Source organism: Idiotropiscis lumnitzeri, chromosome 7 (genome assembly GCF_059441095.1).
Source record: "Idiotropiscis lumnitzeri isolate Australia: NSW breed Sydney's pygmy pipehorse chromosome 7, RoL_Ilum_1.0, whole genome shotgun sequence".
In the NCBI taxonomy this organism is placed as follows: domain Eukaryota; kingdom Metazoa; phylum Chordata; class Actinopteri; order Syngnathiformes; family Syngnathidae; genus Idiotropiscis; species Idiotropiscis lumnitzeri.
In genome coordinates this window covers 9,541,181-9,562,767 of record NC_142397.1, presented here as the reverse complement: position 1 = coordinate 9,562,767, position 21,587 = coordinate 9,541,181, and the positions used below count along the sequence as shown (strand labels likewise).

Below are 21,587 nucleotides of genomic sequence, written 5' to 3'. Positions count from 1 at the left end.
AGCAACTGTGCTCAGTGGCTGAAATGCAGTGACGATGCTTAGTTAGCGTTTGGTCATATTCAAAATCAACAGGCACCCGAGGGTTTTGCTTTTTGACTACTTCAATGTGAAGTTCAGCAGAATTACATACAACAAACTCCCCCAAAAAGTCCCTTTTTATTTTTCTACCCCCTCCCCATTCCCCAAGTTGGCTCGGTCCGCCCAGCAGCGACTCACTTGCGTCGGCTGAAGATGCTCTTTTTGCCCGAGGTTTTGTCGGCGGCACTGAGGCCAATGAGCAGCCGAGCCTTTTCATCCTCCTCTTGTTGCTGCTGCAGGCCGGAGTCCGCCTTGCCGTCCAACGTCTTCCCACGCGGGTCGGAGCCACCGGCGGCTGGTTTCAGCCGCAGCTTCTCCTTGATCATCTGATACAGAGGAAAAAGATCAGAGTGCGTTAAAAATGCTCTAGTGGCACTAAAAGAAAACCTCAGAAGATTTCCGATCGAGTTTAGGCTGTGATTTCAAACTAATGTGCCATGTTTTCTTTTGTTTTTTTTTATCATTTTGCTCAGTGGTGTGCCGTGGACATTTTTCCGATGTGAAATATGTGTCTTGTTTTAATGAAGGTTGGCAATTAAGATATAAACCACCATGTTAGCTGTGGACTTGTTAGCTACCATGTCTGCTGGATGTAATGTTTTAACGTTTTTGATTTCATTCTAGTAGGTTGCTACTTGCTGTTTTTGTTGTCATTCCCACTGTCTTGCTAAAAGCTGCCATTTTTTCTTTCCCAAAAAAAGGACTTTGCGTGGATCTGGCAATAGATTGCTACTGTATTTAGTTTGTATGCTCGTTTGCTAGTTTGCCAGCGTCATACTTGTGCAACCAGAGCCTTGCGACTGTCTCTCTTCACGGCCATGGCGAAGTCCAACCATGTCCAGGTGTTGTTGTGGTACTCCAAGCATGGCAGGACCAGGTTCAGGTCCTTCCAGTCCACACTGCTTTTTTCTCCCTGCGGAAGATCATCAGTTACATTAGTTTAATCGTGTTTCGTTTGGTGGTAAAAAATGACTTTTAAACAAAGGGCCTTGAAGAGTCAGGGGCACAAACTGTCAAGCAAGACAACTAGGGGGGGGAAATGTCAGAAATTTATTTGGTTGATTAATTCTACAATTAAATTTATTTCAATAATAATAATAATAATAATAATAATCAGTATTTATCAGACTATCCGTCATACTACACAACCGTTATTACATCTAGCCAACACTCGTCAGTAGTCACCTTATAGCTGACGCAGAGTGGCACTTGAGGAATCTTGATGTAAATGAAGGAGTTGTTCATGGCTGCTCGCTCCTTCATCTTGTCAATGTCATCAACAGGATGCTGGTGAAGGAAAGAAAACGGAGTACGTTACAATCTTTTGTGCTATAATCTGAACACTTTTGATTACAAGTATCAATACCTCAAGCGGCTTCCTGAACGACCTTCTTACGCCGGCACTGCGGTTCATTCCCTGCGCGACACCTTTACTGGGGCCCATAGCGCCCATGGTGTCCTCGCTAGACTGACGAGTCTTTACGGGGATACCTTCCATGTGGAGGGTATAGATATTAGATAGACATTTTGTTTATTCAAACACTTTTATCAAGTTGTTGACCTACTTAAGTCTTCAGACTGCTCTGTTTGTTGCCCAAGGGCTGAGGTTAAGGATATGTGCACTCAGTGCTAATTTCCTGTTTTACTGCCACCAAAGGAATGAAAAGCATACCTGTGGTGACCAGTCGGAACTTGTCTTCTTCGTCAGCAACCTCCTCCTCCTCGACGTTCCTCCCGGGGAAGAAGAATCCCATCATCCTCTTGAAGAAGTGGTACATGAGCTGGATGGTGAGAGGCACCACGTTCACCTGAAAACATGTGAGCGTTTTCATTGTCAGTGGGGCAGGGATGGGGGTCTCGAGATAAAACGATGATGATGAGTTATTTGTGACTTTCTTCACCTCGAAGTGCTCCTTGACAGAGATCCCGCCCACTGGGGGGCGCACCTTGCTGAAAATCCGCAAGGCAAACTGACGTCCAGATTGACAGGCGCTCTGAGGGCGAAGGACCACCTATTGGAACCACCATTCACAATAGAAGTTAACAACTAGAATCCAGGAATGGCCTCGCGTGCATATGCTCGGAACACACATTGTAATGAGTCAGGCCGGATGATGACTCTTGTGCATGCAGCACTCAAGGACCAGAGGACAATGTCACGTGGACAAACAAGATGGCATCAACACGGAGCAACACCGGTGTGCATACATACCCTCAAACGCTGCGTGTGGGAAACCAGGCAGAGAATATTAAGACAATATAAAATGCACTGGTTTTACCAAGTAAACAAATTCATCTGGTGTTACAATACAGAAGTTGTCAAACTTTTTAGCTTCAGGCACCACTACTATGGAATAATTTTTTTCCAAGGAGCCCTTCATAATTCTAGCAAAAATAATACAGTTGAAAATAAATGCCATGTTACATTATTAGTCAAATACATATGTGGTCTGGATAAAAATAAGTGATCTTAGAAAAATTAATCTTGTTTTTCTAAGAGAGTTGCAATGTTAGAAACATGTTTTAAAAAATGAATTAAAAAAACATGACTTCATCCTTGTTATAATACACCTTCATACTGTAAAGAATCGGAAAATACTCTGGAAAAAAATCCACACCTTTTGTTTCAGGAAAAAAAATAGGACTTTGCTTCTGTAATAATAATGCATAATAATCTAAAATAATTTCACAAATGACCCAACAGAATTCATTGCAAAGACCCATGCCCACAGCTTTTGCAGACTCTGGGTGTCCGGGAAGCCCAGCTTAAGAACTACCGCTTATAATGAGCATTTAGTGGACAAGACAGATGTTACCTTGTAGGCTGCATTTGGCAGCAGGTTGTTCATGGTGAACCAGCCCAATTCCAGAAGATGCTCTGCTGTGTCATCAGACTTGTTGAGCTGTGTTGGGAGAAAACAAGTCCATTTTAGAAGCCCAAGTGAAAGACCAGCATTGTCGCAAGGCGGCAGCGTTCAATGATTTCCATACCAAATTTTATAGCAGCTCTGCGGCATTTCTATGTTGCAAAAGCAGCTGTATGTGCTGATTTTTATTTTTATTTTTATAGAAAAACAGTTACAAGTAAGGTTTGATATCAGGAGAAGTAAAACACCCCATACAATATGGAAAATATGGGGAAATATGAATATGGGAAAAAAATCAATTAAAAAAAAACCTTTTGTGAAAAAAAAATCCAGGATTTTATTTTAAGACCGAGCCCTGGTTGTCCCTCACCTTACTATACATGAACCTCTGTAGCTCCAGCTCAGCGATCCCCAACTGGCCATCCTCTTCAGTCAGACACCAGCGCGCCTGAGCGAAGTAGATCTCCGTCCTCCTCGCCACGCTCACGTCCTCTGGCGGCTTGCGCAGCTCCAGCTTGTTTGCCCGCTGCAGTTGGAAGTCCTTAAAGCACCTAAGAAGGAATGAGATGTTAAGCACATCTGGCCCACACGCAATATTTTGCCCACTCCTGATTTAGAACCACAAACACTAAATCAGCGCAGATGTGGTGAGGACCTGATGAGGATGTTGAGCTCTTCGCTTTTCATCTGCATGTCATTTTTCTCCTGGTTGAGTTGGTTCTGCAGGTGAGTGTTTATGTCATTCAACTCATCAATACTCAGCTCCTCAGATTGTGCCTAGGATTTGGTGAACAGCAAAGAAAATATAGTACAGAGATGAGGTTAAATGCATGGAAAGCTTTGGAATTGACGTTTAACACAGTTTTGAGATTTATATTTTTCATTGTAAATGCAACACAAAAAAATGACATTTGTATTTGTATTTATCCAAAATCATTTTAATCGTGTTAAAATGCTGCATTTTAAACTAATTCAATAAATGGTTAACAGTACATAGTCGTATGACTAGCAAGTATATTTCAGGACTTCTTTATATTTTTTTCATTAAAATGCAGTGACATTACAGGCGTAGTTATATTCATAAAAAATCAGCTAAAAAGTTTGAAAGACAACATGTAAAATTCACCCTGATGTTGGAGTAAATCTGCTTTTCTAAGCGTCTTATCTGGGCCAGGTGCTGCCTAACTGCCTCCTGGAGATGCAGGATGCTGCTGCGCTGCTCCTCGGGGTTACTGGAGATCTCAAGCTGGAAGCGCACGCGCTGCTTCTTCTCGCTATGCTCCTGCACATGGAACATTGACGGGAGGCAAAAAGACACCATCAGCAAGAAAAACGTAGATAGAAGCAGCTGCTCTTGAATTGGACCACCTTGCGTCGGGGCTCCACGTGGAGCAAGAGGTTGTTCACGATGTCCAGGATCATGGCATACTGAACAGGATTGGTGGATATCTCCAGGTCATGATGAATGAGGGTGAAAGTGTCCACAGCACCTGAGAAACGAGGACGATCATGAACAAATTGGTGCTGAAAATGCGGAATCTGTATGGGAAGCACACGTACCGGCCTGTTTCTTTAGCAGGTCTTCCTTCTCGTGGTGGTGTCTCAGCTCCGGTGGTTTAATCTGTGTAGCGAGCTCCGGGTTGATGTCGTGACTGTAACTGATGTAGTGCATTCGGCAGCTACAGCGCGAGATTATGCGCTGGACCTGCTGGGCCTCATTCACCTGCGCCGGCTGGTTCCAGTCTGCATGCACAATTTAAAAAATAAATAAATAAAATAAATAAATCAGGATATTGAGGTGAAAATTTAAGTTTAATCTAAAATGCACGATATCATTTACAGGTGACCAGATGTTCAATATTTCAGTAGATTACAGCAGTGTATGTGTGTTTGTGTCATCCGCCATACCAGTAGTGGTGCTAACCATTCCACCCACAGCCTGGCCACTCTCCATCAGCTCCAGCACAGAGTCAAGATTCCGCTGTCGGTGCTCCTCAATGTTTTTCACCTAAACAGAAAGTCACAATGACCAAATGGAATAAAATGCTCAGCATAAAACCTCAATTTGAATAGAATTACATTCATATTCAACGAGTTGGCATATTCCTTTTACTAATCCAGTCCACACATATTGATGTTTATTTAACATCTCCCTTCCGTCTAATGCACTTGGTTTTTATCAATTGCATTAAATCTCTACGAGTAGTCCATCTTTAAAGGACCCCTGAAAAACAAATACCAAATGACCCTAAAATGGTCTACTTTTCTTCTTTCATCTTGAGACTTCACTATTCATGAAACTGGCTTCTGGGACTGAATTTTCCAAAAAGTCCAGGAGGTGCTAGCAAGACTAATCAAACCTAAGATCCATGTACTGCCCACATGCAAATATGACAATTTAAAATATGTAGTTTAAATTGAACGGGAATCGGATACACCCTCAAGGAATTGTCAGTCTTTGAAACACCTTGAAAAGAACACTTCTATCCAAAAAGGCCAACTTTCTATATCTCACCACCCAGCAAGCATTTAGCCCACCTCCAGCCACAGCTGTCTGTCCTCCTGCTCCGACAGGTTGGGCTCCATGGTAGCGAAGTACTGCATACCGTCGAGCAAGCAAGTCCAGGTAGTCTTCTGCTTCAGGGTGTCATTGTACCAGGACGGATGGTGCTCACACTGCAGCAGCTGGGCCTTGGCCGCAGACACCAGAACACAGCCGGCTGTCTCTGTCCCACGGAGCATCATCTATGTGAGCAATTTAAAGGGATCTTATCAGAAAAATTGCAATCTTCATATCTTCCACACAACACACCGTCCCACAGTGCATGCAACGTGTTAGAGTGAACATGCAATTTAGTGGCTGCTATTTGGGATCTTGGTAAATCAGGCGCTCAGGGTGGTTTTGAATAAAGTTTACCTGGCAGTTGACCAACTCAATAAACCAGTTTCGGTTGTAAACGTCATCAGTCTGACAGGCTGCGATGCCGCACAGCTGGTCACTGACACCGGAGTCCTCTTCGGAAAACACCACAAACTTGTCCGTTTCCTCAATCAGCTTCTGGAGCATTGATGTTCCTACAGAGAGAAGGAGCAACGAGAGAGGAATTACTGCCATTTTCCGGAACGTAGTGGATTATTAGTTGCCATGTTTCTTTCTATTGTGCACAGCGGTGGGTATAAAAAAATAACTGTTGAGTGGAGTGTTTGTATTAATGATATAATACGTTGCACCTGACAATGGACGTTCACTGTGGATTTAGTTGGAGTTATACGTCTATGGACTCTATGCATGTAGCACATTTGCTGTATGTTCCGCATACAATGCAAAGAAAAAGAGATCAGGAAATGATATACCACGCACATATCTTCCCCCCCTTGTTATTTTGGTGTAGTGTACGCCCTAATCTTTTTAAATGAGCAAAATCACAGTCCTCACCCTCATGTGGACTTTTCTCAGCTCGACTTAATGTGGGCGCAACAGGTGTGGTGGAGACGGTGGAGGGCGAGTAGCTGGAAGGCGAGCGCTTGAGCTTCTTGGCTTGTAGCTGCGTGTCAATGCGCAGGCCCTTCAGCGCCTCCGTGGAGAGGTTTCGCTTCAGGACAGAGGCCTTTTTGTAACCGTCGTACAGCCCAAATGCTATGTTCCTGTTTGTGGTGGTCCAGGAGGCGCGCAGGTCGACCAAGCGTAGCTTGTGAGTGTACGTAGCGTTGGTGTCATCCTTTGGGTTCACTTCCTGTGAAGAAGAAAACAATACATTACACAAAACAGCACAGCAGATGATTGCTCGTGAAAGTACAGCATCACCTCTTCCACACGGTTGCTCTGTCGCTGGTAGCTCAGGGAGGACAGGCTGAGCAGGTGGGTCTTGTTCACCTGAGCGTTGATCTGATGGTCGGCCGTCTCATCCCACGTGGAGGCCATCAGGTGCACAGTCACCTGCGACAGCTCACTCACCATTTGAGTCACGTTCCATTCAGAGATCAGCCTCCTCATCACAGTGCCAGCTGTTTAAGCAGATGTGTATGTTAATATATAAGAAAAAAAAAAAGTTCAAGAGATCTGTCAATCTGACATCTCTCCTTGCACGCCTGCATGTGTGTGATCTGGTTCTCTTTGTGGTTGGATTTGTTTTTTTTGGGGGGGTATTCAATAAAAAAATAAAACAAACATAGAATTCATTTGCAAATGACATAAAAATACCCTGTGGAATTAGTCTTTGAGCCCCTCGAGTGAAGACGTGACCTTTGTTACACTCCACTTGGACACCTCTTTGTTGGGCAAAGGATGCCCAATAGTGAACCTGAAGGACACACAGAGGGAGAGAAAAGGACGGCATTTGGAAATACTGTATTCTTTAAAAAGGACACATATTATTCTCTGGAGCCTTGTCAAGAGGAACTCTTTACAAAAGTTTTCCACACATGCGAACATATTGTGTTGTCTTAAAAATCTTCTCTTCCATGCTGCTGTGATCTGAGTGCCGCAAGTAAATCGCCTACTGAAGATGACGTGTACGAGCGCAAACGGATTAATCGTTGATTAAAAGTAATATTCAAACTTGAATACAAAAATTAAAGGGTATTGGGGAATTTTGAGTATAAAATCAATTTATTAATGATATCGATCAAAAACGTGTACAAATTATTTAGTCGATGTGTGGCCATCTTTGATGCCAACTAGTCCAGCGCCGATCGATGTAGCCAAATAGTACAGCAGACACATTGATTAAATAGATTTATTTTTACACCCCTACTGCGTACACATTGCAACAAGGACAGGCTACACATACCTGTAGTTGTGGGAAGGCAGCCGTATAGGACATCTGCTTATAATGCTGACCGAGCTTCTTGCGCACGGGCCTGAGACTGTGAAAGAGCTTTCCTCTGCAAATAGGCCGAGAAACGCCGGTCCAGGTGGCCCAGAAGTTCTGCATCCAGCGCAGAGTGCTACTGTACAGCAAGATTCTCGGCTGCGATGATTCTGGAAACGAAGAGCAAAATGCAAAACAGAAGGATGATTTTAATGTGGCATGGACACACGCACACACGTATGCACACACACGCTCACTCTTACCAGAGCCACATTGTTGGTTAAGGTCCATGGTAATAGACAGGTTGAGATTCTCAGAGCGAAATGCCCTGTAGGAGTCATGAGGCTGTCCTGAGGTCACACTTGCAACGTTCTCGACAGAGCAGAGTGTGACGGCATGGTGATCATGAGGGTTGCCATGGCACAGCCACTGCAGGTCGAGCGTCATACACAAATTGGGAAGGTGGAGAAAGCAAATGTCGTCGTACCTAAGATGGAGACAAGAAAGTTATAGTGAACCCCAGTGAAGCATTCACATTCTCACTGAAACACAAATCATCCTCTCATATACATCATGTATAATGTCAAAGCCGAATGCTAAACAGAGCTTCAGTAATTTTGAATGGAGCGGTAGCTTCTTATAACTAGCACACACTCAAATGTTTGGTTAAGTTGTTGCTATGGCGGTCGAGGTTATTTACAAGTGGAGATGTGCTTGCTGCACGAGCCACATTCACTTCTTTAACTCATTCACTGCCAGCCGAGTAAAAAAACAAAAATGGATCTTTGACGTCTTTCGCCGTCAATGGTAGTAAATTAGTTAAAATGCTGCAGCAGTGTGCTTGGCGTTTGCATGAGAAAGGACCCTCTAGCTTCATCCTCCAAACCGAGAGATTTAAACCAGGATGACAGGAAGACATTAAGTGAGTAAACTCAATTTCTTTGCATTTTGAGGGTAGAATGTCAGAGAACTGTCATTAAAACATCTGGGATGTGTTTTAAATTAAGAAATAAAATCCATGATGTCCATCTCTAATTTAAATTGAGATTGACTGAATCTAAACATACTCACTTTGATGCCGTTCTGACATTGACATTCAAATCTCCTTTAAAAACAAACTGGCCGGGGTTCCAGTCAAAGTTGAGTTTGCTCCATTCCCAGTGCAAGTTCTCCGTGGTGTTGTAAGGGTCCTGGATCAATACAAAGTTCGTATATCAGATCAAGTCAAAGGACAGTCGGACTGAAATTTTGTTCAACCTCCTGTTATGTTTTTCTTTCTCAGGAACAGAAATGCTGTTACTGGGTCAATTTGGCTCACGATACAAAAGTGTCAGAATCAGAATTATTGTATTATGTGTATATATATATATATATATATATACATATATATATATATATATATATACATATATACACACATAAATAAATATCATTATTAACTTCAATTAAGATTTACAAAATAACAACAATTTAAATTCCTATTTAGGGCTATTTTTTCTTTACGTCACACAGATTATGCATTAATGGGGATAATTCACTCATTATTCACAGTGCAGCCAAAACTTTTTAAGATACATGAAAAAAACCTACCTTTAAAATACAACGGTTTTAAAAGTCAGTGGGGGTTTTTCTCCCATGTGTAATGTTGACAAACATGACACACCTCTTTTGTTCCGTCTTAAATTGACCCACCAACACCTTAAAATCAATTTCGAATTTTCTTATTTTTATTAATGTTCGAAATAAATCTGTGTTCCCAAATCACAATACTACTTTTTGGTCTACTTTAAAATGGGAGAATTTCACACAAATTAACTGTAATTCCTCAAATGAAGGTCCCTCCTCCAAAAGAGTCCATGTGTCAGGTCCAAAAGAACGCTCCCTGTAAACACGATGTCATTACCTCATTTCGACATGACCATTCAAACACCGACATTTAAATGCTAACTGTTGAGATTATTTGGACTCCGTTTCTAATCAAGGCAGCAGCACCGACCACCAACAAACACCTAAATAAACATTTCAAATCTGGTTATTCAACAGTGATTATTATATTTTTGTAGTTTTACCTCTGTAGCAAGCTGATGCAGATTGGCCTGGTCAATGTCCATCACCCAGCGTCCGTGCAGCAAGAGGCGACTTTTGTCCCACCAGGCGAGCAGAGGCGAGGGATCTGCCGTCAGCTTGGTGAGCAGGTCAACCGACTGGCTGATCAGCGTCCACGCCGGGTCCCAACATGGCCCCCAGACGATGGTGTACAGGCAAATGTTGGCTGCAGACAAACAGTAGTAAGTTAACAGCAGATCCAGTCTTCTGTATAGCGGGGTACACACAGAATGATTTCTGAGGATAATGACTTTTCACACAGCCCAAAACACAGGACAATCTTTTACATCTCACAACTTATATTATGTTGACTTTGATTGCAGGGGAGGAAAAATGCTGAAATTTGGCCCGATGGCTGGTCTGAGCGTACCTCACCCTAACCAGCCACAATATGGCAGACATGTGAGAAAAGCCCATTAACTCACATTTGAAGTCATAGTAGAACTTGAGGGGCGGCATATTCCTGTGCACCGTCACATCACCCCACGGCAGGCCGAGCGGAACCGTTTCTTTCCGATGAGCCCTGGCCTGTCCGTCCTGCTCTGTCCCGCTCAGGCGTCCCGACAGCGACCAATCGCGTATCTCAAACAGGTAGCGTGGGTAGTCCCGAATTCTCACTGGGTAGACAGAAACAATGTTAACTGTGAGGCATAAAATTGAAATTTTGTGAAACTATCAATGGTGGATTGTTTTTTTACTCTATTGAGTATTTCTTGTATGTTATTTTGGACAGCCAGTGACTCTTACCGCCGTCGTTTAAAAACAGATAAATATACTTTCAATTCCATATTTGCCAAAATAGGCAATTACAAATAACACTTAAAGTCATTGAGTGGTAATGTCAACAAGTCATTTAAACTTTCACGTGAGCATAAAAGCAGAATTTGTACTTCTACTTTGACTAGGCTTTTTATCACAAGCTTGTAAATTATAAAAAGTGTGAGTATTTCCAACACCTTGGGAAACTAACCCAAAAATGAAGCCAGTTTGAACTTGACAGCGCGGCACCACTGGACAACCAAATGGAGTCCCTCTCTGGGAAAGGGGCTGATCTTGTCGATATCCCTCAGCTGCTCTCTCACCCGCTCCGGGCCGTGAAGCGACTGGTCTGCCAGGACAACCAGCTCCAGGTCGGACACAGTCCACGTCAGCAGCGACTTTCTCATGGGCGTGTTGGCGTACAGGCGTCGGGAGCGCTGGATGTAGATCTCGATGTGTTTCTTCTCCAGTGAGCTGTACAGCTCCTCAATCTTCCTGGCGGGCAGCAGCTCGCCGTGTTGCTTGCGTAGGTCGGCCACCTTCTTATCCAGCAGCTGCAGACGCTTGGCGCTCTCTTTGCTCTCGTCTTTCATCAGCTCGTAGTTGTCGCGCAGCTTGATCTCAAAGATGTCATCCAGGAAGACGAAGGAAAACTGACTGATTTTGAAGACGAGGTCTGGCGGTGGGCACAGCTGATTGGAGGACGTGGGGCCTGTTAAGCGGTGCAGGGTCTTTAACCACTTCTGCACGCTGATAGCTCTGTCGAAGGTGTCTGAGAAGTTGTACTGGTAGGGGAACTCTACAGAGAGGAGCGGAGAGGTGAAAACCCAGACGCGGTTGTGAGGCATGTCGAAGGAGGAGAAGCCATTTCTGTGCAGCTGCATCTCTGGCAGATTGTCGTGCGTCTCCACATCCAAGCCTTTGAAGGAGATAATATCATGCCCGTCAAAGTTAAACGCCAGGGCAGGCGTGCGCGCATGCAATGAGCCGGCGTGCTTGGAGAGGGACAGTGCTTCGGCGTGGAGGATGATGCAGTTGTGCTCGCCCACGTGCGCCGCGGCGCGGGCGGCGCCCAGTTCTAGCAGCACACTCAGACCTCTTTGATCGCCTTCGTCTGGTCTGATCGGGTGCTCATCTTTTCGTTCCCCGCAGAGTATATGCCAGCAATCCAGTGCTTCCATCATGTGCTGATACAAATACATGTGGTCCGGGGGCGTCCATACCACGGCCAAATTATCCTCACACTGAACCTGTTGGAAGAAAATACTTGTTAACATTTACATGTACAATGCTACGCCTTAAAGAACAGTGACACATATTAGGCATTTTTTCCTGTCTTCTATTTTCTGGACTCGTTGCCAACATGAACATGAAGAGAACCAACCATTCGTATTTGTGGCTATTTTACAGACCGACTCAAGACCTGTAATGTACAGCAACATGCATGTGACCTCTTTGCAAAGATAGTTAACTGTCCAAGATGCATTGTTACCAATATTACATATCAGAGTACATTTGTAACAACAGCACAGTACCCAGAGAAAAGCCACACAAACACAAGCAGAACTGACCAAAAATGTCTCAACTTTGAGGCAAATGCTCTATCCATCAGGTTACCATTCTGGCCATTATACAAAAGAGTTCCCAGATGTCTTCATAAACACGAAAGAAGAAAGCTATTTTTGAGCCTGGCTAAGGCCTGTTTTGAGGGAGCTTTTTAAAATTCGTATCTATATTGCATGTCTTGATTTTGTTTTCCTCTTAACTTGTTTTTAGTTATTTATATCAGGTCAGCGAAGAATGTTTCTTCTAGAAGGGGGACTACCAATGGAAATGAGCCGTTTGGGCATAATCGTGTGAATTTATGTTTTATTATTGAAATGTTCATTAATGTATACTGTCCCCTACAAAAAAAGAAAGAGGAAAAAAAGAAAGTTATGCACCTACCTGCAGTGTGTGGGTGCTGACGTGATAGCAGAGTGCCGTGGTGGTGAACCTGACAATCGGCTCCGCGATCTGAGAGGAAGGACAGCATGTCTCTGTGTTCTCTGTGAGCATCTTGATAGCAGCAAAGCCGACGCCCTGCAGAGACACCTGCGAGCACTCGGCTGAGCTCGTCACTTGGACGGTATCCATTCGCAAAGACAGAGCTCCTAAATAGACAGCAAATAGGCTTAATTCAAAGGCGAATACACATTGAAGGCTGCTTAAATCAAACCTGCCTGCGACATTCGAGACTGTGAAAACGTTCACTTCCTCCAAATGGAATTCCAGTTTAAATAGCAGAGGTGAGGATGGGGAGTGTTGTCCCATGTAGGCGGTAGGGGGCGATTGTGAGGGCTCATCTGACAGCCTCACTCCATCTGAAGCGTAGATGACGGAGAGCAGACGAGACAAACACAGCGCGCAGGTTTCCGACAGTTCTACTTGGAGTCCCTTCAGGCTGGACTCCACACTCAAAGATGGAGTGCTGCCCTTCGACTCACTGCTGGCTCGATTCCAGCTCCCCTTGATTGACAGGACAGTTATGCTTAATTCAGCACTCGAATAAATACAGCCAGTCTTGATCTGCTTGGATTTTTCTAACCTGAAGATCAAGGGAGTCGAGAACGAGCGCTTCACCCCACACGTGTTTGGCGGGAGGATGCGGGGCTTGCTGGATATGAGAGCCCTGGCCCACTCGCCACCAGAAGCTGTCCAGGTTTAATGAGGCACGCTGGTGCACGTTGCGGGACTCTGGACTGTCTGGGTCCACCTTCAAGTCCAAGAGATGCTGTAGTTCTGCACATACAAAATGCACGAATAACTCTAAAGATGGCAGAATGTTTTTCTAAAATGGTTTATGACAAAGACAGATAAAAAAATGTGTTTTGCAATTAAAGTGAATATACATCATAGAATAAAAAAAAAGAATATATAAAATACAATAATTTAAACAGCAATACGAAAATTATACTTTCATATAAATAAATAAAAGTATAGAGAATAAAAATACAATAAACACCAATCACTGGGAAAAAAATACAGTGCAACCCCACAAAATTTAGCGAATTCACCTACTATATTCCCTGGAGTATTTTCTGTGACATGTCCTCTGTAAAAGTATCCACACTTTTTACATGCTTAGTCATGCCAACCACGCTCACAACTATATTGAGCAATTATTTGCATATTTGCTCTTTACAGTAAAGGTAACGTTCTCCGTTTTTGCGGGACAGCCACAACATACCATGACATTAAGACTGTGTACTACCTGCGTTGGCAGAGAGGAAACCGAGGGTGAAGGGCGTAGTGTCTCCAAGCTGCACGGACACGTTGAGATTGGACACCAAGGAGGAGATCATCACAGGGGCGTCCAGATGGGGCAGGCGCCTGAGGAAGAGGAGGATGGGCAAAAAATCTAATAGACTACACATAATAGACAGAATGATGCGGACGTGGGTAACAGACAAAAAAAAAAAAAAAAAGATGGATTATCATCACTGCTGAGAAGAACCTCCCTCCCCCTCCTTGCCACTTACCTTTTTCGCCGTGACGCCTTCCTGTGCATCAGCTGTCCCCATGGCAGAAGATTGAGCCAGTGGGAGAACTCCTGGTGACGATAATGGACGATGCAAGTGTTGACAGCGAAGGAGCCAGCAATGTCCATGGATGTGACCTACAACCAAAGAACCACACGTTTCAAATCTTCCTAGGCTTTCCACAGACAACAAAGAAAAGCTTCCTTGCCTGCAGGGATGTCTTGAGTGAGTTTACACAGACGATTCTTTGCCTGCTTTGTGACAGAAGAAGTCCATCTGCCCAAAAAAGGAATGTTATTTGATGCTCTCTATGCACTTCAAGTGAAGCCTAGCTGTGCACTGACCCTCTAGAAGGAGCCCCAGGCTACTGTGGGGAAAGCTCAGCTCAGGGGTGAAGCTCTTCAGAGGGAGCTGCTCACTGTCACGAGTGTAGCAAAGCTTTAAAGACTTCAGCGTCCAGTTAAGGTGTCTGCACAAGTGGGAGGGTGGGGGTGGTAAGCGGCAAGAAGACCAGATTCCGGAATACAAAATCAAAGCGTGACGAACCTTTTCTGACTGTGCATGGACAAGGTGACATTTGTGTTGTCAAACTCCACGTTGGCCTTGTGCGGGATGACGCTGTGGAATTGATCAACAGCTTCCGTTTGGATGAATTTGGTTTCCAAACACTCTGAACAACACAAAGAATGGATGTTAAAATTTACTTCTGAAATGACTAGAACATAACCACCACCTTGGATAATAAAATTACCTAGAGGTAATCGAGTTCGTGCAGTGGAATAAATAATCACGTACCTTGTGTTTGCTCATAAGACGGATCTTCAGTCGTGCTCGGTTTCACGAGTATGGGGCTGAGGAAGAGGCCCTCGTGTAGCTCGGCCAACAGCGTTCTGACGCGCAGCGACAGCGAGCCAGGCCTCATCTCAGGGAGACTCACATCGCCCGACAGCAGCAGGTTGAACGCCACCTCTGCTAGACAAATGTCCTGCGAAATGCCAATCACGTTAGACAGGACATAAAATTCAGTCCATACTGGAAAACTTACCAGCTGGCTGCTTTTGAGAACTTTGCTGCTTAATTGTCCCACCGAGAAGTCCCATGCTAGCCTGAAGGAGCGACATGTTGGTTAACAAAAGGTCATTTAACACATTTTTCTAACCAAAAAGTGGTTCGTCACCTCTTACTGTGATGGTCCAGCAGCAACGTGATGCAGGTGATGGTCATGTGCCACAACGACTCGGACAGCGCCATGTTCAGGACCATCACGTTGACCGAGCTGACGTGGAACGACAGCAGCTGCGGAGAACGGCGTGGGAAGGCAGTTGCTTTTTCAAACCACTTATATCATATACTCCTCATAAAAAGTTAGCTATTCAGCTTTCGGGTGAAATTTAAAGCGGAACGTAAAATGCTTAATGTTTTATAAAATGGAAAGGATTAACAAAGGGTGTTAAAAGAAGACTATACACAGGAAGACTGCAGCCAGCATGTCCAGCAATTGACTGGCGACCAGTCAGGACATACCGTGACCTTTTACCCCAAATATTTGATGGACGGGTTCCACTGTATTCTGATACATACTTGTGATAGGAAGCGAAGTGTCGTGGCACTGATGGAAGCCTTTCTCGTTTTCGTCCCGTGGCTCGTCCTCTTCATCAGTGGCCCGAGAGGCACTTGCAAATCGAAGCGAACTCTTGTCTCGCCCACGCATAATGCCAGGTATTTCCTTACAAAAAAAAAGGGGGGAAGAACACTCACTCCAAAATACGCACAATGCGTTGAACTATGAAAGGGTGCTTTGAAATTTACTGTTGTTGGCTTTATTTCTATTCTGTTATCATGTTTAACTGGCAAGAAGAGCAATTACATTAATAAAAGGACACGTGTTGTGGACGTGAAGGTGGCCAAGTATATTGCAACTTTTTTAGACTCCGGATGATTTATAGGGGTTTAATCCATTTGTAATACAAAAGGCAGCAGTTTTCATGAAAAATTGTTAAGGCACAATCTCATTACAGTAATTACATGGCACATTGTGTACACGGATGAACCGGTGTGCACATCGCTATTCTCCATTGCGCACTAAGGAGGTTATGATGAATAACTATTGAGAGGCGCCATCTATGACACGTATGTTGCATGAGGTCATGTGCCCGTCCGTGCATGCTGTGGAGTTTTATTTGCCTCTCTGGATGATTTCTAGTTGTTCAGTTTATTTCTATTGTGTACGCTGTTATTAATAATAACTTACAAGAAATAATCGGTGCAAGTGTGAGTATGCCCGATAAGAACCACAACACAATGTCAATATGTTCAGTCAAAATGCAGAATGTTTACTCACGGCAAATCCTGGTTTAAAAGTTTGCTTGAAATCCATATTCGGTCAATTTCCTGTCATGAAGGAAAAACTGTTAGAGCCACATTGTGCAGGTATACCCTTTCCTTACTTTTTTGAGGAACTCCAACTTTTTCCCACGTAGACCGTGAGTCACTTACCACGGTGTGCAGCGGATGAAACTGGATACGGACTCCTCGGACTGAGAACAGTCCTACAGATTTGATCTTTAAGTCTGCATTCAACTTTGTCTGGAAGAGTCGCACCGCCAAGGTGTTGACCAGCCATCTTAGATGGGAAGGGGAAATAATACACAATCACAAACCTGACAGCCAGTAGTTGTATGCTCCTAAACTGAAAAACACTTACCGGAATATGATGCATGACAACACAATGGAAAGAAACAGGATTATGAGGAAGTAAATGAGCAGCAAAGACATGACGAATCAAGTCGTGTAGACATGGAGCTAGTTTATCAGCTTCTGTCATGGAAAGAGAGACATAACGGTGCTTTATCTTGACACTGCTTACTTTCACTGTATTCAAGGTATGACCCTCCCCACGCCCCAAACATACACACAGGCACTCACGCGCGCGCGCGAGCACACAAATGGATTAAACTGTCAGACCGAACGTCCTTGCGTACTAAATCTACAAACTATTAGCTTCTGACAGTAGTAAATTAATGACTATGTACAAAAACATTACAACACGGATTAGCATCAAGCTAACAACACCTCACGAAACTTCTATAATGCACGTGAAAATGACAATACATATTAGTCAATCAGATAAACTAAATGTTTAATTACCCCCCAAAACTCGGCCGCCGCGTCATCAAAGTGGGAGAAAGAAATCTGTAGAAAATCTGTGTTAGCATGCTAATGCTAAGGCTAATACTGTTAGCTTCCAACAAACGAGAGGAGACAACTTTCTTCTCGAGTAGAGAGGCTGTTTTTTTTTCCGTCCGAAGTTTATAAACTCACCTAGCCAGGCATTTTTTGGGGCTCCGTGGCACCGCAAGGCAGAGCGGTGACAGCTGACAGTTTAGCCCGGACAGAGACCGTCAACACCGCCCTCTCTGCTCCAGAAGAGAAAACGTAACGGAGCATAGAATTGTACTTTTTTTTTTTTACTTAAAATTTACTTTCCCTTCAACGAAATGATTAATAATTGGCTTGACAGAAAATGCAGCTTTCAAAAAGTTAGAAGTTAAGGTTGGTTTGGTGAGCAACATAGGAAGTTTGAAAAAAATAATAATTTTCAAATGTCGTTATATACATTTACGTTAGACGTTTAAATGATAACTTGTAGCTCACTAATTAACACAGATAGAATCAAGTAGCACATTTGCAAGTCTCAATTAAGTTGTTTTAGTAAGTCCAAAGTCGTCTTGGGCAAATCATTAAAGTCTGTTATTTGGCAACTATTTCACCATAGTCATGATATTAACTGCAGCTATGTGATTTTTTTTCATGAATTAAAAATAATACGCATAATAGTACATCATAAAATCTAATTCCAAATAATTTCGTTATATTGTATTTTTAATTGTAACGTGAGACACATATTACAAATAATTCGGTTCTTCCATGTCAATTAAACAAAAGCTGTTCATAGTTCTGTTAGTCAACTTCAAAACCAGTTGTGACACAAAGTGCTGACTAATACAATCTTGAATTAATACAAATCAAACAAATTTAATAATATTATTTATTATTGAATTTGTACAATAAGAACAGTATTTTTTTCCAAACTCAGTGTATATATATTTTGGACTCACACCCTTCACTTTTGCAGAAAATAGTTGTCCATCTAATTATATGGAATAACATGACCTGCAAATGAAGAATTTTTTCCTTAAGAGTAATTGACAGTAAAGGTGCAGCCTTTGTATTCAAGCGCTGTAAAAGTTGAGTTTTTCCAGACCGCGTCATTCACTTCATGCAGCAGCTTTCTGTCTGTTGTGTTTGGCAAACCACTCATTGCTTTTGTCATCGGCCATTCCCTGAAATATAAGTAAAAGAACACTGTGAGCATTTTATGTATTTTCCATATTTATTAGGGCCCTTCATTCAGAGCAAAAATGGCTGCTGCAATACAAGCCATAACAGTGTGTTAAACATTTTAATGTCAATCAATCAATTACGTGTAAGCAACCAGTCTCATAGTTTTCACTTCTTCTCTTTCTGTAGTTACTGTGGCGAACTCGCCTTATTTGTGCTTGAATGGTTAGAAACGTGACTTCAAGTGACTGTGCTCACTGCAACGTTTCACATTATTGTGATACTGTTGGTTGTATGCTCACAAACAACGAAAAAACCACTGACCTTATCAAGCAGCTCATTTCCTTTGGGGTCCACCATAGACAGCTGCCGAAACGCTTCATCACCCACAAAGCAAATTTCATGACCATCCTGCACAATAAAAAAATATGACCACAAAACACAACACGCTTTCAAGTAACCAAAAACTTATAATTACGTATCTCTAATTGCACTTACCGGGTCGGCCAGAATCACCACCTCAACGGTGGCTTTTCCTGGAGTGTCCAAGCTTACTAACGGTGTGAGAATGTTCTGATTCTCCTTTTTCATCAAGGCCTCCAGGTCAGGAAGCTGTAGAAATTGGCACCAATTTAATATTGAAGAATATCATTATCAGATTTATAAATATGAACGTTGAGCCTCAATACAGTGAACAGTTAAGTCTTATGGCTCGAGTGATATTGTACATTAGTCACTATGGTCGACGCTGGTCTATCGTCCTTTATACTGCCACCCACTGGTCACGCATTGTAAGTGCATACAACAGCGCTCCAAAGATAGCAATATAAATTTTAGGTCAAATATAAAAATACAGTTGTACTTGGACTTTCGAGTTGTTTGAGTTATGAAATTCCGCTAGGTTAATGTTACGCTTTGTGTTGCCATCTAAAATGAGTGGTACAAGTGAGATTTAGCCATATTTGCTGCTCAAGTGAAGTGAAAAAAGAAAGTCGCCAATACACATTCAGCCTTTCACTGAATGGGTTAAACAGTCAAACACACAAAAAGAAAAAAAATGCTCGCAAGTAGACTCACAACCAGACTGACTTCAGGCTCTGGATGTCATTTTGACAGCAAGACTCATGCATAGAGATAAAAAAAAAAAGGTTTTGAATAACTGTCCACTGTAGTGAGCACTATGCATCAAAGAGGATTCATTAATTAATAAGGAACTCATACACGGTAAATAATACCAATACAAATGTATATTATGTTACCTGATCCCGAGGGCATGAAAAGGCAATCCTTCCAAATGCTGTGCCATGGTTTACAGTCCCGTTGATGTCATGAAGCTCCAGTTTACACTTTGCAACACAAACGTATATGTGCGAAAATTAAACTTGGAGCCTTTTGAGATTAAAATCCAAATTCTAAGAAAAAAAGTCATGTACTAAAAGTGAATTTCCTTCACTTTACCTTGTAAAAATACATCTTTATTTTAGTTACATTACAGCTTTATTCACGCAAAAAAATACTATAGTCTTGTAAAAAAAAAAAAGGGACATTATTTTAGTAGTATACAGGATGACAGTTGTTTCTGGAATATTCTGGAAGAATAATGACTTTATTCTCATATGCCATCTTCCTCTTTATTATATGCTTGTTTTCCCTTAATATTACAATCATTTTCCTGAAGAAAAATATGGCTATTCTGAAAAGAAAAGAAAACTATTTATTGTCTAATTTTGGTAAGAAAAAAACAGTTAATCTAAGATCTAATCAAATATATCCACGAGTTACCTGTGTGTCTGCGAATCCCAGCAGCACTGTTTTTTTGTCCTCATTCTTTTCCATAACTGTCATTCCCAACAATTTTGACCAGTAATGAGTAGATTTCAGGAGGTCCGATACGCCAAGGCAAACCTTCTGCACAGGATCTGTAGTAAAGAAATACTCTTGGCAACAGTGGAAAGAATAAGAAAATATGAGACTCCCTTGGACAATAGAAGCCCATGACACTCGCCTGTGGAGGGCTGTTCTTTGTCCACCAGGTAGAAGCAATAGCCTCCCGGAGCCTGCGTCTGGTACAGGCTGTCCCCCACTTGAGTGAGGGGCCATCCCAAACGTTTGGCATTGCTGACGGCCTGACTTGACTGAAGGGTGATCCCCTGCAAAAACACAATCCCAGTAATTATAATAACAACAATTCTTTAGCACATATTTACTCCCTACGAACATAAAACCTACCAGAAAATCATTCCCAAGTTGATACTCAGCCACCCCATAGTTATAGGTCAGCTCAGCAACAAAATGATTGTCCTCTGGACCAAAACCAACCATCGTCTTGCTCCATTTGCCGTCATAGGGGCTGTGTGGAGAGTAAAATTCAAAACTTTATATTGCACAGAGTTAAGGGGGTAACTCACCCATTGCATGTTGCTTTGCAGCCTTCGACAAACTCCTCGTGGCGTAAAACCTGCAATTCACATGCGAGAATATTTGTGAGGAAAGGACTTGTGAAACACTTCCATTGTCCACGTTGATTGTGCAAGAAGATGGAAAACCTAAGATACCCACCTTCATGCCTAAAACATCTCGGTAAAAAGTAGCCGTTTTGGATCGGTCGCCAACTTTAAAAACAAAATGTAGCGCTCGCCTCATGTTCTTTTTGGAAAGATGTTGCAGCTGTTTATCTATTATGATGACCCTCAGGGTCACGTGAATGCGACCGAACTTCCGCGTTGATCGATTCCTCCGCCGTCGATTAGCTGCGAGCAAAGCGCCAACACGACGATGGAATGTACGTCAAAAATGTTAATTATTATGTCATAAAATAAGTAAAGAAAAACTTGTACTTTTACACACCTTATACATAAAAATATGATTGACTGTGAATACTTCATCAGTGTGTCGAATTTTGGAAGATATCGCGAGAATTCAATAGGTGTTAAAATTCCCACATGCCTTCCAAATTGTATCATCTTTGCTTATAAAAACCAATGGAATATTAACCGTAAGATAAATGAAAGCTCTCGCAAGACTTTATTTTTTTTTTTGGGGGGGGGGTGACAACAGCTAATGGTAGGTATATTGGATCAGAAGAAAAAGACAATTGTTGTCTT

The 21,587-nt window shown here is 42.6% G+C and overlaps 2 protein-coding genes across 4 annotated transcripts; both read right to left on the bottom strand.

The window, feature by feature from the left end:
* Positions 1-137: 137 nt before the first annotated feature.
* bltp2 (bridge-like lipid transfer protein family member 2) lies at positions 138-17,573 on the bottom strand. Of its 3 annotated transcripts, none has more exons than XM_088300905.1 (40): positions 17,464-17,573; positions 16,847-16,959; positions 16,639-16,765; positions 16,484-16,533; positions 15,724-15,868; positions 15,320-15,438; positions 15,188-15,248; positions 14,938-15,127; positions 14,689-14,812; positions 14,487-14,611; positions 14,351-14,418; positions 14,143-14,279; positions 13,875-14,029; positions 13,209-13,402; positions 12,844-13,129; positions 12,569-12,774; positions 10,833-11,871; positions 10,288-10,479; positions 9,826-10,028; positions 8,828-8,946; positions 8,020-8,243; positions 7,736-7,926; positions 7,147-7,246; positions 6,751-6,950; positions 6,382-6,679; positions 5,863-6,020; positions 5,484-5,690; positions 4,854-4,953; positions 4,506-4,688; positions 4,314-4,435; positions 4,072-4,227; positions 3,601-3,722; positions 3,316-3,496; positions 2,895-2,981; positions 1,980-2,090; positions 1,751-1,886; positions 1,445-1,569; positions 1,264-1,365; positions 857-991; positions 138-404 (listed from the first exon to the last, which is right to left on the bottom strand). In XM_088300905.1, the coding sequence occupies exons 2-40, from the start codon at positions 16,915-16,917 to the stop codon at positions 213-215; spliced, it is 6,741 nt and encodes a 2,246-aa protein (XP_088157031.1). In that variant the 5' UTR covers positions 16,918-16,959; positions 17,464-17,573; the 3' UTR covers positions 138-212. The 3 variants fall into 3 exon arrangements, 2 of the variants coding, with proteins under 2 accessions (XP_088157031.1, XP_088157032.1); XM_088300906.1 differs by having other exon boundaries at positions 13,875-13,993; XR_015844257.1 differs by lacking the exons at positions 138-404; positions 857-991; positions 1,264-1,365; positions 1,445-1,569; positions 1,751-1,886 and adding an exon at positions 2,170-2,299 and having other exon boundaries at positions 2,014-2,090.
* A 599-nt stretch (positions 17,574-18,172) lies between these two features.
* glod4 (glyoxalase domain containing 4) lies at positions 18,173-21,244 on the bottom strand. Its single transcript, XM_088300612.1, has 9 exons — positions 21,043-21,244; positions 20,892-20,941; positions 20,713-20,833; positions 20,489-20,633; positions 20,266-20,402; positions 19,743-19,829; positions 18,982-19,095; positions 18,808-18,894; positions 18,173-18,485 (listed from the first exon to the last, which is right to left on the bottom strand). Exons 1-9 carry the CDS (start codon positions 21,124-21,126, stop codon positions 18,420-18,422), a joined length of 891 nt encoding a protein of 296 aa, XP_088156738.1. The 5' UTR covers positions 21,127-21,244; the 3' UTR covers positions 18,173-18,419.
* Positions 21,245-21,587: the final 343 nt, after the last annotated feature.

Excerpts from the sequence above, each read along its gene's own strand:
- glod4 (XM_088300612.1), bottom strand. The coding sequence starts at position 21,126 with ATGAGGCGAGCGCTACATTTTGTTTTTAAAGTTGGCGACCGATCCAAA. Across the intron at positions 20,634-20,712 it reads AACTTGGGAATGATTTTCTG|GGGATCACCCTTCAGTCAAG; the intron begins GTAGGTTTTATG and ends GTGTTTTTGCAG. Across the intron at positions 18,895-18,981 it reads TGGTGATTCTGGCCGACCCG|GATGGTCATGAAATTTGCTT; the intron begins GTAAGTGCAATT and ends TTTATTGTGCAG.
- bltp2 (XM_088300905.1), bottom strand. The coding sequence starts at position 16,917 with ATGTCTTTGCTGCTCATTTACTTCCTCATAATCCTGTTTCTTTCCATT. Across the intron at positions 10,029-10,287 it reads GTTCTACTATGACTTCAAAT|CCAACATTTGCCTGTACACC; the intron begins GTGAGTTAATGG and ends GTTTGTCTGCAG. Across the intron at positions 4,954-5,483 it reads ACAGACAGCTGTGGCTGGAG|GTGAAAAACATTGAGGAGCA; the intron begins GTGGGCTAAATG and ends CTTTCTGTTTAG.